The sequence below is a fragment of the Macaca thibetana genome, chromosome 14 (assembly GCF_024542745.1).
Source record: "Macaca thibetana thibetana isolate TM-01 chromosome 14, ASM2454274v1, whole genome shotgun sequence".
In the NCBI taxonomy this organism is placed as follows: Eukaryota; Metazoa; Chordata; class Mammalia; order Primates; family Cercopithecidae; genus Macaca; species Macaca thibetana.
In genome coordinates, this window is record NC_065591.1 from 6,584,368 (window position 1) to 6,603,034 (window position 18,667).

At 58.1% G+C, this 18,667-nt stretch overlaps 3 protein-coding genes across 3 annotated transcripts in view; 2 read left to right on the forward strand and 1 right to left on the reverse strand.

Moving 5' to 3' along the window:
* The window catches only part of NUDT8 (nudix hydrolase 8), a 162,157-nt gene that overhangs the window by 39,655 nt on the left and 103,835 nt on the right, over positions 1 to 18,667 (forward strand). The gene's annotated exons all lie outside the window — the stretch shown is intronic.
* NDUFS8 (NADH:ubiquinone oxidoreductase core subunit S8) overlaps positions 1 to 18,667 on the reverse strand; it is a 150,602-nt gene that overhangs the window by 32,600 nt on the left and 99,335 nt on the right. The gene's annotated exons all lie outside the window — the stretch shown is intronic.
* Positions 4,242 to 16,082, forward strand: UNC93B1 (unc-93 homolog B1, TLR signaling regulator). The gene is made up of 11 exons (XM_050756644.1): positions 4,242 to 4,441; positions 4,570 to 4,711; positions 5,189 to 5,342; positions 8,643 to 8,804; positions 9,019 to 9,151; positions 9,851 to 9,944; positions 10,474 to 10,598; positions 11,070 to 11,252; positions 11,675 to 11,948; positions 13,744 to 13,862; positions 15,328 to 16,082. The coding sequence occupies exons 1-11, from the start codon at positions 4,346 to 4,348 to the stop codon at positions 15,637 to 15,639; spliced, it is 1,794 nt and encodes a 597-aa protein (XP_050612601.1). The 5' UTR covers positions 4,242 to 4,345; the 3' UTR covers positions 15,640 to 16,082.

The window sequence follows — 18,667 nt, forward strand, 5'->3', positions numbered from 1 at the left end:
TGGGCAGGGGCTGAGTCTGTAGGTCTCAGCTGGGAGTGAGGCCCAGAGAGGGCAGCCACTGGTCTAAGGCCACACAGCAAATCAGGGACCCATCTTGGTGGGTACTGGCAGGTGGGAGGGGTGTTTCAGGATCCCGAGGGCCCCCTCCCTGGCCAGGGAGCTGTCGAGGAATTCCCCCCAACTCACAGGGGTTGAACTTGTCATGAATGCAGGAGCAACTGGGAGGAGGCCCCTGAAGAGGCCTGTCCTCCTGGGACAGGAGGGCTGGGCCCTCCCCAGTCTGGGTTGGGTGCCCCTCACTACTCCTCAAAGCTTCAGAGGCTCAGTGGGGCCTGGGAGTCCCGTCCTTGTTGAGGGGAGCCCAGGGTAAATGGGGAACCCTCTGCGTATGGCACCAGGAGGACTCGTTTTTGAAGCCAGCTCTGGGGTGAGGGGGCTCTGCCAAGGCCCAGGCCAGCCAGGTGGGGCGGATGGAGGGGAGCTCAGGGATCTGGGCCAGACAGCTGCAGCCCCGCCTGCCCTACCTCCTCCTCGAGGGGCTGACGCTTCCCCTCTTTGGGCCTCAGAGTTCCCATGTGAGAATGGGGCTGACTACAGTCCTGGGGGCATCTGTGGGTGAATGAGAGGGTTCAGTGGGCATGTACCTCGGCGCCTGGCATGGAGGGTGTTAAGCGTGAGGTCTGGGCTTAAATCCTGGTTCTGTCACTTACCTGTGTGACCTAGGTTAGCGTCTTAACCCCCCGTGCCTCTGCCTTCCCATCTATAAAATGGGATGTGTAAGAAGAACGTACCCAAGTGATTGTGAGACCGAAACAAGTCATTGAATGCACGTGGGCCTGGAACTGTGACCATTCCAAGTGCCCCAGCCCCTCTGGAGGGGTCTGAGAGCTACCATCCTAACTCCAGGACAGAAGCACGGGCAGGGCATGAGCATGGCATCAGGTGGAATCATTCATTCATTCATTCATTCATAATTCATTATTCATTCCCTCACTTCTCAGACACACACCCCTGAGCCTGGCTCACAGGGCCTCAGACCTGCCCGAGAGCATCTCACTGCCGCACCTGCCCACGAGTAACCTTGAACAGGTCACGTTTCCTTACTGGGCCTCAGTTTTCCCAACTGTAAAATGGGGCTGACTCTAGCTGCTTCACACGGCTACCGTGAGGGTGAAATGAGAGCCGACCTGATGGCACCTGGTGCCCAGGAGGTGCCCAGAGCATGTGAACGTCCTCCTGCCCTCCTGAGGAAGTAGCTGCCCCAGGCCTTGGCCCTGAGGCCCTGGTCCTGCCTCCCACTCCCTCCCTGGCAGCCTGGAAGGCTGGACCCACCCTGGCTCCTCGGAGAGGCAAAGTTAGAGGCTGCAGGGGCACAGGGCCCAGGACACAGTCAGAACTCACGGGCAACCGTGAATGCGGGTCACTTGTTCATTTATGCACTCAACAACCCTTTACTGAACACCTACTGTGTGCAGATACTTCACACAATTTTCACAATTCCCAGACATTATTGACTGTGCTTTCCAGCTGGGTCACACAGTGACAAGGACACACGGGGATCCACACCCAGCCAGTCCTGGCTCCCCGGCCCACGGTGCTTCCAAGGTGCCTGGAGCCCTCGCACAGGAGTGGGCTGGGGTCTTCAGCTCTGGGTGAGCCCCTTGCCACCAACTCTTGGGAGCCTCAAGCATCAGTGGAAAGCAGCAGCCACCTGGGAATTTGCTGTGCCAGGCACTGAGCAGAGCCCTTGGCACACTCCAACCTGGGGACCTCCCAACATCCTGTGAGCCAGACCCAGTGATCATCATCCCCATTGGCTTTAATGTTTAAAATATTGTGGAATCGCATCCATGCCAGGGAAGTGGTGTTAAGGGAATCACGTGGGCTGCCCAGCACGCTCCTGTGTCAGTGCAATGCAGAGTAACAATATTCCAAGAGGTTATTTCAGGGAGTTCCAGTTGACAGCAATATTTATTCTCTTCTGCTTGCTTTTCTTCAAGGAACATTGATTATTTTCATAATGAGAACTGAAAGTAAAGCCTTATTATAGAGACAAGCATTGGCAAACAGTGAGGGGGGAGATCTGGCTGCCCCTTCCTGGGGATGTGACTGTGCACTGTTGCAACCTGGATGGGTTGGTGTGAGCGCTGGCCCTGCTCAGATCTCTGTCCCGCAGGTCACCCTGGTGTGTTTATCTGGGCCACCCTATCAGCCTCATAGGTAGTCTCCAGGCTCCCCAAGAGCAGCTCCATAAACCACCTAAAAAAATCCTTTCTGGAGAGAGGAGATGTATCAGTCAGGTCAGTCAGGGCTTAGAGCCTCCAGGGCTTTTTTTTTTTTTTTTTTGAGAGAGAAGGTCTCACTCTGTCGCCCAGGCTGGAGTGCAGTGGCACAGTCTCGGCTCACTGCAGCCTCATCCTCCTGGGCTCAAGCAATTCGCCTACCTCAGCCTCCTGAGTAGCTGGGGCTACAGGTGTGCACCACCACACCAGGCTAGTTTTTGTGTTTTTTGTAGAGATGGGGTCTTGCTATGTTGCCCAGGCTGGTCTTGAACTCCTGAGCTCAAGTGATCCTCCTTGGCCAGCCAAAGTGCTGGGATTGCAGGCGTGAGCCACCTTGCCCGGCTGTCTCCAGGTGTTTCGAGTAGGAGACATTGAGTGCAGGGAGTTGGTGGCACAGCACAGGTGACTGAAGAGCCCAGGATGGGCAACCACAGCAGCTGCCACCACCCCCAGACCCAGAGGGACAAGGGGAGGAAGAGATGTCACCAGGCCCTAGAGGGTTGGGTCCCTCAGGGAAATTGAAAAGCTTGGGGGGCCCACTCCCAGCACTTTGGGGATTAAGGCGGGTGGATCACCTGAGGTCAGGAGTTCGAGACCAGCCTGGGCCAATATGGTGAAACTCTGTCTCTACTAAAAATACAAAAACCAGCTGGGTATGGGAGCACATGCCTGTAATCCCAGCTACTCAGGAGGCTGAGGCAGGAGAATTGCACTTTCTCATCATGCTGTGTAATGATGCCAGTGTCTGCTGTCTGAGAACGGCCCCCACCTTAGCCCTACTCTCCCACCTCCTCCCCGCCCTGAGCTTCGGGCCCTGCCCTCTCCCCTGCTCCTTTCCTGTGTCCCACTTCCAGCCACCCACCTGCATGAATCCACCTGTCTGTTTCCCACATCTGCACTTGGGCATCCTCACCTGGAGAAAGTTCTGTCTCCTGGAAGCCTGAAGCCACTGCAGATTCACACCTCCCTCCCCTGTCCCTCCACCTTCCCAGCAATCCTTGCGGGGCAGGAGGTGTTTGTCATCCAGTCACTCATGCATCTATCCAGTCACAAGTATTGATCACTCAGTAGGTGCCCAATGCCATCCTCTGCATTCGGGAGAGGATGTACCTGGAGAGCAGTTGGGGGAGGGGGTGCACAGGGAGGGCACGGAAAACCAGAAGGGAAATGGAGGGCTGCAATCTCTGCAGGGACGGTCCCTTGTTCCCAGAGCTGAGTGGGAAGGAAGCCACCTGGGAGGAGCAGGAGGAAGAGCATTCAAACCAGGAGGAACCCAGGGGCCAGAGAATCTGGATATTTTCAAAAGGGGCCCCGTGGCTCCAGCCAGGTGCACAGCCAGTGCTTTGGAATGTCAGCCCCACCACAGCTCCCGCTGCAGCCCTGGATCCAGTGCCCAGCAGGACGGGGGCAGGTGGCTCTTGGCCCCACTACAGGGTGGTGGCAGGGTTCCCCATGTAGTTCAGTGGGGGCCACAATCTCCACCTCCCAGGACCCCACCCAAGCTCCCTTTTGCACAGCCCAAACTGGAGCAGGATGGGGACATGGGAGGTGGGCTCTGGCTGTAGCGTCCTGTGGTGGGAGGTGTGGTCCAGCTGGTGAGGATACTGTCTCTGTAGGGCTCTTTGATGAGCTGTAACAGCAGACTTGGAGGTGGGGCTAGGGATGACCCAGGCAACCCTGAGGGGAGCTTAAGGTGGGCCTGGCACTTTTCCAAGGCTTTGCATTAACTCAGTAATTCTGCCATGGCCCTGCAGGTAGTGCCAAGTATTTCTGTTTCACTGTCAAGGAAACTGAGGAAACCGAGGCATAAAGAAATGGAGTTAATTCCTAAAGTCACAGGGCCAGGAAGTGGCTGAGTGGGAATTCGAACTCACACCCAAGGGGGCACACACAGGCACGCCCCTGCACGCGCGCGCGCGCGCACACACACACGTGTCCTGGAGGAGGCAGCCCGCAGGGCGGGACAGGGCGGGGCGGGGGCAGGTCCCGCCCGCCGGGAGGAAGTGGCCGGGCGGTCGCAGGGGCTCCGGGGCCACCGCCGCGAGTCCGCAGTTGCTCGGGCCATGGAGGCGGAGCCGCCGCTCTACCCGATGGCGGGGGCCGCGGGACCGCAGGGCGACGAGGATCGGCTCGGGGTCCCGGACGGGCCCGAGGCCCCGGTGAGTGGGGACCAGGAGCGCGAGGGGCAGGGGTCCCCTGTGGTCCGGGGCGGGCCGGGGGTAGCGGGCACCGGGGGGCATGGGTTCGGGGCGCGATCGCGGGTGCAAGCGGCATGCGTGGCCCGCAGCTGGACGAGCTGGTGGGCGCGTACCCCAACTACAACGAGGAGGAGGAGGAGCGCCGCTATTACCGCCGCAAGCGCCTGGGCGTGCTCAAGAACGTGCTGGCGGCCAGCGCCGGGGGCATGCTCACCTACGGCGTCTACCTGGGTAGGTGCCGCGCGGGCACCCGGGGCCGCCCCGCCCGCTCCCAGCCCGGCCCGGGAAACAGAAACCGCGGGCCTCGGCCTCCCGCCCGCTCTCACTTCCCCTCCGCCGCCCTCGCAGCTGCAGCCACGGCCCCCCGCTGTGGGGGTGGGGTAGGGAGGTCAAGTAGCGCAGCGTCCCCAGGTCCCAGCCAGAGCCTCGGTGTGGGTGGGGGACGGGGGTCCAGGCTCCGGGACAGACCTGCCCCCTTCGGAAATGGAGGCTGGCGGAGCAAGGCAGGTGGGGGTCTGGGCCCACCTGGCCAAGTGGCCGCGGCTGGCAGAAGGCGTGGCAACCCGGACCCACGCTGTCCTGAGGGGCGCTGCCAGAGGGGATGCCTTCGGTGATTGCAGGTCCCCAGGAGGCCTGCATGCCGGCTTCTGCTCGGTGGCGCCCAGAGCCAGGCTGCTCCCTCCACGCCGCTCCCTGTCCTGTCCCCAGGCCTCCTGCAGATGCAGCTGATCCTGCACTACGACGAGACCTACCGCGAGGTGAAATATGGCAACATGGGACTGCCCGACATCGACAGCAAGATGCTGATGGGCATCAACGTGACGCCCATCGCCGCCCTGCTCTACACACCAGTGCTCATCAGGTGGGCGTGGCTGGTCCCGTGGGATGCTGCGGTACTCCCATCTCGGCGGGGTGTAGAGGCCGGCGGGCCAGGAGGCGTTCATCTGTCGGGTGTTTGTGGTGGGAGAGAGCAAGGGAGAGGCTTCTTCTACCGGAAGCCTGAGAGTGAAGGGGGTGAAACTCGGATTTGGGGAAGGAAAGAGGAACTTTGCCTCAGGGCACATTTGGTTTCCAGCAACAGATTTCCACGGGCTGAGCTCCCTCCCAGCTTGCCTGTGTCTCATGGGACATCCTCCTCTCCAGGCCTCCTGGGAGGCCTCCCAGAGCCAACGTGGCCTTCTGGGTTGGGGCTGTGGAGTTAGGGGTTTCTGGTTGGTCAGCAAAGTCCAGCACCCATGCCTGGCCCAGTCGCTGTGACTGGTGCTGAGGGGTGTTTCTCACAGACACACATGGCGGGGCAGGTGCTCCGGGAACTCTGCCCCAGATCTGAGCCCTGGAGGTATGTGGCTCAGCCTCCCCATCACCGGTCCACAGCGCCCTCCCTGATGGGACCTGGAGACCAGTGGACAAATTGTGTGAATTTGAGTTCCCTCATCTTAAACAAACAAAAAACCAAAAAAACTCCATTTAAACAAAAATTTGAAAATTTAAAACATCTCCAGTTGCACAAGCAGGATTAGAATAACTGAAATCATAAAAAAGAACCCCCGCCTAAGCCCTCCAGGAAATCGGCTATCCATGCTGTCCCACCACCATGCGTGGATTATATTCACATCCTTGTCCCCAGAGCGCATGTGTGTGGACACGCCCGTGTGTGTGTGTGTGTGTGTGTCTGTGTATGCAAGCGGGCCATGTTTGCTTTCGCTTGCTTACTTTTTTTTTTTTTTTGAGACAGACTCTTGCCCTGTCACCCAGACTGCAGTGCAGTGGAATGATCTTGGCTCACTGCAACCTCCGCCTCCCAGGCTCAAGCGATTCTCCTACCTCAGTGCCCTGAGTAGCTGGGATTACAGGCGCCTGCCACCCGGATAATTTTTATGCTTTTAGTAGAGACGGGGTTTCACTATATTGGCCAGGCTGGTCTTGAACTCCTGACCTCAAATGATCCGCCTGCCTTGGCCTCCCAAAGTGCTGGGATTACAGGCATGAGCCACCATGCCCAGCGCTTGCTTCCTTCTTTTCACTGAGCATATCTCAGCCTACTCTACAGCCTTCACAGTTACGACTTTGCAAGATGGTAGCATCTTCTGCAGATATGGCGGCACTGAGTTGTTTCCTTGTTTTTTTTTTTAATTAATGTGTTTATTTTATTATTATTATTATTATTATTGAGACAGAGTCTCACTCTGTCACCCAGGTTAGAGTGCAGTGGCACAAACACAGCTCGCTGCCTCCTCAACCCCCACACACTGGGCTCAAGCAATCCTCCCGCCTCAGCCTCCCGAGTAGCTGGGCCGGCAGGAGCACCTGGCTCACACCTGGCTGAGTTTTATAGTGTTTATAGCGATGGGGAGTTGCTATGTTGCTCAGGCCGGTCTCAAATTCACCCGCCTCAGCCCCACAAAGTGTTGGGATTACAGGTGTGAGCCACCACATCCAGCACTCCCCCAATTTTTTAAACAATTATTTTTCCTAGGATACATTTTCAACAATGTCTTTACTAGGTCAAAGCCATACGAAAGGCTTTATGGTTTTTGGAACCTATCACTTCTACTAGTAGCAGTGAACTCTTGTCTCCTGTGTGCTGGGCACTTTATTTATTTATTTATTTATTTTTATTTTTACTTTTTTTTTTGGAAACGGAGTCTCGCTCTGTCACCCAGGCTGGAGTGCAATGGCACAATCTCGGCCCACTGCAACCTCCGCCTCCCAGGTTCAAGTGATTTTCCTGCCTCAGCCTCCCGAGCAGCTGGGATTACAGGCGCCCATCACCACGCCCAGCTAATGTTTTGTTTTTTTAGTACAGACGGGGTTTCACCATGTTGGCCAGGCTGGTCTCAAACTCCTGACCTCGTGATTCACCCATCTCGGCCTCCCAAAGTGCTGGGATTACAGGCAAGAGCCACCATGCCTGGCCGTGCTGGGCACTTTATAAGTGCAATTTCATTCCCAAGAATTTGAGGAAGCTGCTCTAATCTTAGACATGAAGAAACCATGGTGTTGAACAACTTGCCCAGGTCCCACAGGCAGTAACTGGCAGACTGAAGGCTTGAACCCTGGCAGAAGGACAAATTCACATGTTCACCCCCTGCCAAAACTACCAGGCTGCTTTCCCAAAGGGTTATGCCGTGTGCATGACCTCTGGCTATATGTGCCACTTTTTTTTTGAGATGCACTCTTGCTGTTGCCTAGGCTGGAGTGCAGTGGCGCGATCTCAGCTCACTGCAACCTCTGCCTCCTGGGTTCAAGCAATTCTCCAGCCTCAGCCTCCTGAGTAGCTGGGATTACAGGTGTGCACCACCACGCCCGGCGAATTATGTGTTTTTAGTAGAGATGGGGTTTCACCATGTTGGGCCAGTCTGGTCTCAAACTTCTGACCTCAGGTGATCCGCTCACTTCCACCTCCCAAAGTGCTGGGATTACAGACGTGAGCCACCATGCCCAGCCTATATGTGCCACTTTTAAACCACATCCTCACCAGTGGTGAATGCACATTTTTACTGGCATTTTTACTTAAGGAGCGTAAATACAGAAAACCTGAAGATACCAGTAGTAGTTTTTGGCCTGATCAGCTTCCATGGCCTGATTGGGCCCTCAGCCTCTCACTCACCAAGCCCCTCCTATTGTCACTGTGTGACCTTTTCCCAGACCCAGAGAGGAGGAAACTTCCTGACTGACCACCACGGTTCTTAAGAGCAACGGACTGGAGGCAGGGGCACCAGGACTCCGGCTCTGCTGCTCCCAGCAGTGGGGCCTCTTCCTCTTTCTTCTACCAGCCTGAATCAAGCCCCTGGGAGGCGTCCCTGGGCCCTACAGACACAGTGCATGAGCTTGGGAGGAGAAGGGGGAATGGGAGAGTCAGAGAGCCCAGAACACGCATGAGGTCTGGTTATACCCATGGGCCACTCTCCATCCTCACAGTGGCGGTGAGAGGCCTGTGGTTTGGGCTCTGTGCCATATGACAGCTGGGAAAACTGAGGCACAGTAGCTTGCCTGAGGCCACTCAGCAGGTCTGTGTATCTGAGATTCCATCTCAGGGCCCTCGACTCTCTCTACCTCACACAGCCCTGTCAGCTGGGACCTGCAGTTTTGGCCCCATTTGGCTTCAGGCCGCCGTGGTCCAGCAGGCCCGTGGTGCCAGCATGCCTCCCACTGTCCGCAGGTTTTTCGGAACCAAGTGGATGATGTTCCTGGCTGTGGGCATCTACGCCCTCTTTGTCTCCACCAACTACTGGGAGCGCTACTACACGCTTGTGCCCTCCGCTGTGGCCCTGGGCATGGCCATCGTGCCTCTTTGGGCTTCCATGGGCAACTACATCACCAGGTGAGCCTGGTGGGCAGCAGAACAGGAGGCTGGAGACCTGGTCAAGCCTCCACTTTATTACCATCTTTGGCTCAGGGATCACGGTCCAGCCCCTTCCACCCTCTGGGCCTCAGCTTCCCCACACCAGGGCTGGTCTGCCCCTAGCTCTGGGTGCAGGACACACAGGAGTGGCACAGGTCGGGCAGGGGAGAGCCTTCTCTCCTTTGTGGTCCAGGATGGCACAGAAGTACCATGAGTACTCCCACTACAAGGAGCAGGATGGGCAGGGGCTGAAGCAGCGGCCTCCACGGGGCTCCCATGCGCCCTATCTCCTGGTCTTCCAAGCCATCTTCTACAGCTTCTTCCATGTGAGTGCCACATGGGTCATTGTTGGGTGGCAAGGGCAGACCCCCGCATTGAAGCCCATCCACAGTCTCATCCCTCTAGTCCCGTTTTCCTTTCTTTTATTATTGTTATTTTTAAGAGGCCTGGTCTCACTACGTTGCCCAGCTGGCTTTGAACTCCTGGGCTCCATTGATCCTCCCACTTTGGCCTCCCAAGCAGCCGGGACTACGTGCGCACACCACTGCATCTGCCCCAACTTCATTTCTTTTTCTTTCTTTCTTTTTTGGTGGGGGTGGGGGGCAGGGTCTGGCTCTGTTGCCCAGACTGGAATGCAGTAGTGCAGTCACGGCTCATTGCAACCTTGAACTCCTGGGCTCAAGTGATGCTCCTACCTCAGCGGTCTGAGTAGCTGGCATCACATGCGTGTGCTACCACACCCGGCTAATTTTTTTATTTTTTGTAGAGAGAGGGTCTTTCTATGTTGCCCAGGCTGCCCATCTGCCTTTCTTGAGCACACCCCAGCTTGCTCATCCATAGAGACCTCATCTGCCCCTGTCCACAGTGCTGGCCAGGAGGAGGTCTTCCTCACTGCGCGGCCCTGTAACCACGCTACCCCCAGAACTGGGAAGGCCCCTGTCCCCAAAAGGCTGTGCCTGGACGTGACTGTGACCCCTACCTGGCTCTATACCTGAGTCTGGTCCCAACTGCCCTTGTGTCTGCAGCTGAGCTTCGCCTGTGCCCAGCTGCCCATGATTTACTTCCTGAACCACTACCTGTATGACCTGAACCACACGCTGTACAACGTGCAGAGCTGCGGTTAGTCCTTATGGGGGTTGGGGAGGAGTCCCCAAAGCCTGCTTACTTTCCCAGCAGACACTGGGCCCTCACTCACAGGATTCAGGGCTGGCAGCCCAGTGCCCCACGGCTCTGGTGGGCAAGACACAGGGCCCTGTAGGAGTAAGTAGTTAGGACATCTGACCCAGCCAGGAGAGTGGGTGGGCAGGGAAGACTGCCTGGAGGAGGCACCATCTGGGCTGAGGCTGCCAGTGGGATCTTTCTTGGGGCCAGGCAAAGAGTCAGAGCTCAATCAGTGCAGGGGTTGTGTATGGAAATGTGAGGTCGACTGAGCCTTGGGGCAATAGGGTGGGAAGCAGGGGAAAGATGCCCCTTTCCCGGGGGCACACCCAGCCCCAGTGGCCCAAACCTCCAAACCGCTCTCCGAAGGAACCCTGCCCTTGCTCTCACTCTCCTGCACCTCCGCGGCTGCTGTGGCTCCACCCAAGTGGCTGGGTTGACTCTATGCCCTACTCTTCACTCACGGTGCTCCCACCTCCACCCTTCCCAGGCACCAACAGCCACGGGATCCTCAGCGGCTTCAACAAGACGGTTCTGCGGACGCTCCCGCGGAGCGGAAACCTCATTGTGGTGGAGAGCGTGCTCATGGCAGTGGCCTTCCTGGCCATGCTGCTGGTGCGGCCTGGGTTGGGGGCAGGACAGTCTGTGAAGCAGAGTGTGGGTCTGGGGACCGAGTCTGCGAGAAAGGGTCTGGATCAGATGGAGTGGCTAGGGTCGGGTTGTGGCCTGGAGGGGGAGCCGTAGGCCTGGGAGCGTGATCTGAGTTGGGGAGTTAGGGCCGAGTGCTGCTGCGGGCATGAGGCTCGGAGGCGGGGCTGAGGCCTGTGGTCCGAGGCAGGGGTGGGAATCCAGAGGCCAGGGGCTGGGAGTGTGGTGGCCTGGCTTTGTGCTGAGAGGCGGGGCCTTGAGCTGGGATGAGGCAAGACCTGGACCTGTGGGTGTGTCTCAGGGTCGGGGCCCTGGGCTGGGAGGCGGGGCCGAGAGCTGGGGCAAGGCCTGGGTTTGTGGTGCATCTGAAGGGCGGGGCTGAAGCCTGGAGGCCGGGCCTGGGCCTGGCTGGCTGCCCCTCAAGTCATGGGTTCACAGGTGCTGGGTTTGTGCGGAGCCGCTTACCGGCCCACAGAGGAGATCGATCTGCGCAGCGTGGGCTGGGGCAACATCTTCCAGCTGCCCTTCAAGCACGTGCGTGACTACCGCCTGCGCCATCTCGTGCCTTTCTTTATATACAGCGGTTTCGAGGTGCTCTTTGCCTGCACTGGTATCGCCTTGGTAAGTACAGCCTGCATAGGATTGCCCGATAAAAGACAAGATAACCAGGTAAATTTGAATTCAAGTAAACAACGGATAATTTTTAATTACATGTGTAAGTGTGTACATGTCTATCCCAAATATTCCCCTCCTGCTTTCTCTTCCCTCTCTTACCCCCATCCCGTCTTTACCTTGGGCAAGTTATTTTAGCTTCTCTGAATTGAAATGGGATGGCACCCACAAAGCGTTTGGTTCCTTGCGGAGTACAGCCCATGCTGTCTAGGGACACTCCAGGCATTTTCACACTTGCCCTCAGAACCTTCCCCTGAGCCTTGGAGCGAGGTCAGGCAGTCCAGGGAGGGCAGGGCGTGGCCTAAGGAACACTTCTTGTGGGGAGGTCTGGGCTGTTCTGGACTCCAATGCGCACCCCTTGTCCCCCCCAGGGCTATGGTGTGTGCTCGGTGGGGCTGGAGCGGCTGGCTTACCTCCTCGTGGCTTACAGCCTGGGCGCCTCAGCTGCCTCACTCCTGGGCCTGCTGGGGCTGTGGCTGCCACGCCCGGTGCCCCTGGTGGCTGGAGCAGGGGTGCACCTGCTGCTCACCTTCGTCCTTTTTTTCTGGGCTCCTGTGCCTCGGGTCCTGCAACACAGCTGGATCCTCTATGTGGCAGCCGCCCTTTGGGGTGTGGGCAGCGCCCTGAACAAGACTGGACTCAGCAGTGAGTATAATTGTAGGCACTGGGAGTGGGGGAGGCGGGCGGGGCAGGGGACTTTATGGTTATCTCTGGGCGGTTGGCTGGACATAGACATCCCAGGGACAGATATGGGGTCCCATGGTCACATAGGGTCCTGTGGACATGGCAGAGGTAGGTGGGGCTTCCTGTGGACACTCCAGGGGTGGAAGGGAAGTCTCATGGACACAGTGGGGACAGATGGGTAGGGCCTGGAGACAGGTGTGGGAGTTCCATGCCATGAACATTCTGTTAATACCCCAGGGCGGGCACAGGGCCCCATCAACACTGGAGGGTCAGTGTGAAATCTCGTGGCTACACAGGGTAGGTGTGGGGCTCTGTGGACACCCCTTAGGGACAGTGTGAAAAACACATCAGGGATTCTCCCTTTTCATACCAGGGGACAGGGCCTACCTTGGCATAGTTTTCGTGACACTTGGAGCAGATGTTTTGGTCTCTGCCTCAGGCAGCGTGTGGTAGGAGCAAGTGGCCTTGTGTACACCAGGGCATAGATACAGACATGGGCCTTTGTATGGAGAGGAGCAGGCCTGCAGCTCCAACCCAGTCTGCTCAGTACCAGAGTCCAGGCCCCAGGTCTGGGCTGCTGGGGAACAGGGCCCTGTTTGCAGAAGGCAGCGGGTAGACCCAAGTTCAGCTCCAGGATGTTCCCTGTCCACAGATGGGCACATGCAGTGACACAGCTAGCACACACGGGCACGGTCCTGCAGGGCATCCATGTCAGCATCTGTTCTGATGGGCCGAAGCTGTGAACAGTTTTGAACGTATGGCAGAGGTCATGCCTGCTGCTGGCAGGGCAGGGGCTTGCCCCGTGTCTCTGTCTGTAGTAGGGGCTGGAGCCCCACACTGCACCACAGTCTCTTGGCCGTTTTGCCCACGGATAGCCAATTCTGGGCAGAGTCCTGCCTGGGTATCTCGGACCTATGTTGTTCCCTGTCTGGTCCTGGCATCCCCTCTGCCCAGCTCCACATTCCGTCTCCTCCTTGTGAACCATGGGGGCTCTGTGTCTCCTCATAGCAGCCCTGTGGTGGTAAAGTCACCCTGCAGGGCCCCAAGACAGGAGTGTTCATGTCCTGAGTGCCTGGCGAAGGTGTTAATAGTGGCCCCTACAATTTGGCAGGTGCCATGCCCACTTTCTTACTTTAGAACTTCAGAACACAGCACACAATAGGCATAAGCTCATCTCACCACTGGGAAAAGCGGCTCTGGGGAGTTAAGTACCCAAATCACCCACAGAGCCGATATTACAGTCCTGAGAACGAGTACGCGTCTCCTGACTCCCGATTCATTACTCTTTTTGCCCACCCTGGGAGGACTCGTTGGAAAGGAAGCCCCCTCTCCATGCTTAGCTTCAGGTTTGATTTGCAGAGTTAGCAGCTGCAAACAGTTCGATCTCCCTAGCCCCAGCTGAGGAGGAGAAACAGCGCCTGCACGCTTGGCACTGCACACCTGGGGTTGGGGACAGGACATGACTAAGCACAGAGCTTTCTTCTTTTGAGGCCACGCATGTGGTGCAGAGCGGAACCACCTGCATCCACACAGCCCAGCGCACCTGCTCCTATTTCTGCTTTAGCGTGTGAGTGGTGTGGTGACTAGGGTCTCCACCAGGGGGCAGGCCAGGACCGGCTTACAGCACTTTCTAGGCGCTCTCCGGTCCTGGGCTGGGACTCACACAGGGCTTAGTAAAGTTCATAGGTGGTAGCTCGGCAGCTCCAGGCCCCAGGTGACACCTCTCCCCTGCCTGCCCTGTACCGCCTGTCTGCAGCACTCCTGGGAATCTTGTACGAAGACAAGGAGAGACAGGACTTTATCTTCACCATCTACCACTGGTGGCAGGCTGTGGCCATCTTCACCGTGTACCTGGGCTCGAGCCTGCCCATGAAGGTGAGGCTGGGCAGGGTTGGGGGCCCCATGCCCAATGACGGGTACTTCCTTAGCCCCTGCCCTGGCTTCACAGTTTCCTAAACGCCACCCCTTCCCAAGCCAGTTTCTGGGCCAAGGCCCCACTCCTGCAGCCCACTGGGTGGCCCTCAACTCAGCACCTCACTTACTGGCCCACCTCCAGCCAGTCTGTTTGCCCATCTCTGAGGGTATTTTGTGGGTGCATCACAGCCGTCCTGTGGGCTCTTTGGTACCCTGTTCTCCAGATGTTGGGTCGTCTCCCTTCATGGCCTGAAGCAGGGCAAGGCCCTCATACTCTGCTCCCAAAAGATGGTGGCTCGGTCTAGCAAGTCCCAGTTGCTAAACATTTTTTAAAAATAGAACTAAACATAGCAGGGAATGGGCCGGGCATAGTGGTTCATGCTTGTAATCCCAGCACTTTGAGAAGCCGAGGTGGGCATATCATCTGAGGTCTGGAGTTCGAGACCAGCCTGGGTAACATGATGAAACCCTGCCTCTACTAAAAACACAAAAATTAGCTGGGCATGGTGGCATGTGTCTGTAATCCCAGCTACTCTGGAGGCTGAGGCACGAGAATGGCTTGAACCTGGGAGATGGAGGTTGCAGTGAGCCAAGATCATGCCACTGCACTTCAGCCTGGAGGACAGAGTGAGTCTCTGTCTCCAAAAAAAAACAAAAACAAAACAGTGAGCAGGCTGGGCATGGTGGTTCACACCTGTAATCCCAGCACTTTGGGAGGCTGAGGCAGGAGGACTGCTTGAGGCCAGGAGTTGAAGACCAGCCTGGGCAACATAGGAGACCCTGTCTCTACAAAAAATTTAAAAATTAGCTGGGCGTGGTGGCGCGTGCCTGTAGTTCCAGCTACTTGGGAGACTGAGGTGGGAGGATGGCTTGAGCCTGGAAGGTTGAGGCTGAAGTGAGCTATGATCATGCCACTGCACTCTAGCGGGTGTGGGGCGGGGGAGAAGGAGCGACCCTGTCTCGAAAAAAGAAAATAGCAGGAAGCATGCCTACAGATATGTGTGTATGTACTGAGCTATGATGTAAAATCATTCCTGACTGCGGGTTATAGTCAAAACCCCATGAAAAGCATCACTACAGCCCACGGGCGTGTCAGGGACACAGAGTGTTGTAAGCCCTGGGAAGGCAGGGCCTGTGGCCAGCAGTTTGTCAACACCGGTGCATGCACCCTATGAGGCAAAGGGATTTGCATTCTCCCCTTACAGCGTGGGACACTGAGGTTCCCAGGGGCGTGGCGACAGTAAGGGACAGTGCTGGGATGTCAGCCTCGCCTGCAGGAGGCGGTCCAGGAAGCATGGGTGGAGGGGCTGAAGAAGTTGAGGGCGGCTCCAGGAGGAGGGAAGGGCCTATCTCAGCGAGGGGCATAGGCGGGGAGGTGCGGGGCGAGGCGACCGCGGGTCCCTGGCATCCCTGTCCTTATGCCCAGGCTAAGCTGGCGGTGCTGCTGGTGACGCTGGTGGCGGCCGCGGTCTCCTACCTGCGGATGGAGCAGAAGCTGCGGCGGGGCGTGGCCCCACGCCAGCCCCGCATCCCGCGGCCCCAGCACAAGGTGCGCGGTTACCGCTATTTGGAGGAGGACAACTCGGACGAGAGCGACGCGGAGGGCGAGCATGGGGACGGCGCGGAGGAGGAGGCGCCGCCCGCGGGGCCCAGGCCCGGCCCCGAGCCCGCCGGACTTGGCCGCCGGCCCTGCCCCTACGAACAGGCGCAAGGGGGCGACGGGCCCGAGGAGCAGTGAGGGGTCGCCTGGTCCTGGGACTCAGCCTCCCTGCTCGCCGGCCTCAGTTTACCACGTCTCAGGTCGGGGAGACCCCCTCCGAGTCCCGAGCTGTCTTCAAAGGCTCCTGTCTCTCCTCCCCCACATTGGGGACGCCCCTCCCAGAGCCCGGGTCACCTCCGGGCTTCAGCAGCCCCCTCCAAGGCGGGGTGGAGCCTTGGGAACCCCTCAACCAAGAACAGGGGTTCGAAAACACAGCTGAAATCCCGCGGTCCCCTAGCACGCGCCCCAGCCCCGGCGCAGGGTCGGGGTCTTCTTGCGACCCGGCCCCGCTCCAGATCCCCCCAGCTCTTGGCCGCCTGCCCCGACCGCGTGGGAGCGCGCTTTGCATCTCCTATCCCCAGGGTCCGCCGAGAGCCACAATTTTTTACAGAAAATGAGCCATAAAGAGATTTTGTACTGTCCTGACTGGGGAGTCCTAGGCCGCGGGGGACGGAGCGCCCCTGGGGTGCACGCCCGGCTGACACGGCCTCTGGGCGCCGTGGTGGGAGGCCCTAACCTGGGGGGACCGCTGGGAGTGCGCAGTGTGGAACCCCACTGGGGGCGGGGCAAGGTGTCCGTAGGCCCCGCCCACCATTCCGTCCTCCCTCCTGAGGCCCTGCCCCTCCCCGTATGTGCCTGCCTTTGCCAACCCCAGCCGAGAGAAAGGAGCGGCGGAGCGGCTGGCAGGGACCTCGACGTGTGACGGCGTTGCTGGTCCCCCATGGGTCCAGAGGGCGGGACAGACTCCGGAGGCGCACCCTCCAGGGGCCTGTGTAGTCATCCTCAGCCCTCCAGCGACCACCCCGGTACCCATACCTTTTCGTTATTCGTACAGGGTCCACTTCTGAGCCACGGTGGGGTCACCCGGTGCCCAGTAGGGGCCTTGGAAGTGGTGGTTGGAGGCCAGGTATGGTCGGTTACTACCCTTTCCTGGCTACAGCCTTAGCTGCGATGCCCACGAGAAACAGGCTGGTTGAGGGGCAGACCCCCTACAAGGTCTGAAGGTGCCATTCCTCCACCCGCTTCTCTTGTGGCCAGAGGAGAGGGACACCCCCGCCGTGAAGAGCTCTGAACGGTTGGGTGAGGACAAGTGGGGGCCGTGGGAGGGCCATGGAGCCCCCAGCTGCACCCCAGCAGGCCCGGGGCTGGCCCACACCATTCCTCACTCCCCACAGCCCCTCTACCCCTGACTGCGGCCGTCCCTGGTCCCTGCCTGCAGGCTCCATGCCTGCCTCAGCATGGCTCTACGGATTCTCCCAGCCCTAAACTGTGGCCCCATCTCCCTCTCTGCCCTCATGTGAGTTTGGTTCTTGAAGCCTCTAGTGGGCCCTGGGGCCAGACTCTGTGGCCTTGGACAGGGAGTCTCCCATCTGAGCCACAGGTTCCTTCTCTGTTAAGTGTGTCTTTGCAAACGAGGGAACATGTTGGAGCCCTCAGCCTGGTGGCTGCAAGCGCCCCAGACCCTGTAAGAAACACAAAAGGGTGCAATGGGAGACTTGACATTTTCTAAATCTGGGAGGGAACGCTACCTGCCTCACGCTGACCTTCAATGACAAGCAGACTGACAAGCAGTCCCGAGGTGCCACCATAGGCTGGGTGAAGGCCAGCGCTGTGTGCTTCCAGTTCCCCCTGGGCATCTGCTGACTCAGCGTTCTCTGGAGGTGGCTGACGACATCCTCCTGGCAGGCTCCAGAGAAACCAGTCAGAGTTGGGCAACCCGACCCTTGGATGATTCACTTCTGAATGCAGGGCAAGGTGATATTTGGAAGGGTGTGGGCCCCTGGGATGCTGGGCAAACGGGGAGCGGGTGCCTGGATAGTGGGCCTACAGCTCTTCCCAGTTCAGAGTCAGTTCTAATGTCCATGGTGCCAAGGAACAGAGGCTCTGGTGCTGAGCAGACCTGAAGGTGACCCGGGCACATGGAGTGGCCACTTGGAGGCTTGGCTCCTAGCTTTGCTCTTCCTATCTGGGCATTTCCCATGAGAAGGCTTCACAGGGCATCTGGCACACAGAGAATGCCCAGATGCTGACATGTGCCAGACAACACATATGTACACCTGATAGGCCACACGTGTGCAACATGCAAACACACGTGATTGGTAACACCTGTGACAGGCACTACATGACAACACACGTGCACACATGACGGGAAACATATCACCGGCCGTGTGACGGGAAGCACAGCGCAGGCAGTGCGATGGGAAACACACATCATGGACTGTGTTACGGGAAACACACAGCACAGGCCATGCGACGGGAAACACACAGCACAGGCAGCGCGACGGGAAACACACATCACGGACTGTTACGGGAAACACACATCACGGACTGTGTTACGGGAAACACACAGCACAGGCAGCGTGATGGGAAACACACAGCACAGGCAGCGCGATGGGAAACACACATCACGGACTGTGTTACGGGAAACACACATCACAGACTGTGTTACGGGAAACACACAGCACAGGCAGCGCGACGGGAAACACACATCACAGACTGTGTGACGGGAAACACACATCACGGACTGTGTGACGGGAAACACACATCACGGACTGTGTTATGAGAAACACAGCGCAGGCAGCGCGACGGGCCCTGGCAGCAAGCTCAGCCGGCTGGCTCTTTTCAGGCAGGGGTAGCTCATCGTAAGAGATGAAACTGGCATAGGTGGCACCTCCCCTGTCTCCATCACCCCTGGATAAGGTGACTGGGTGGAGGTTCTGGACCCCTGAGTGGATGAGCAGGTTGTGTCATGGCCTCCGTGTCTGATTGCCACCCTCGCTCCCAAAGCAACTCTGTGATTTTGTTGATCTGCGCTATGGGGGTTTTTCTTTTTCTTTTCTTTCTTTTCTTTTCTTTTTTTTTCTTTTTGTTGTTGTTGTTGCAACAGAGTCTCACTCTTGTTGCCCAGGCTGGAGTGCAATGGTGTGATCTTGGCTCACTGCAACCTCCACCTCCTGGGTTCAAGCGATTCTCCTACCTCAGCCTCCCGAGTAGCTGGGATTACAGG

What these genes read in the sequence shown, in the direction of transcription:
- UNC93B1 (XM_050756644.1), top strand. Translation starts at nt 4,346, where the DNA reads ATGGAGGCGGAGCCGCCGCTCTACCCGATGGCGGGGGCCGCGGGACCG. An exon ending in CGGACGGGCCCGAGGCCCCG is followed by an intron (nt 4,442 to 4,569) that starts GTGAGTGGGGAC and finishes CGTGGCCCGCAG; the next exon opens with CTGGACGAGCTGGTGGGCGC. An exon ending in GAACAAGACTGGACTCAGCA is followed by an intron (nt 11,949 to 13,743) that starts GTGAGTATAATT and finishes GCCTGTCTGCAG; the next exon opens with CACTCCTGGGAATCTTGTAC.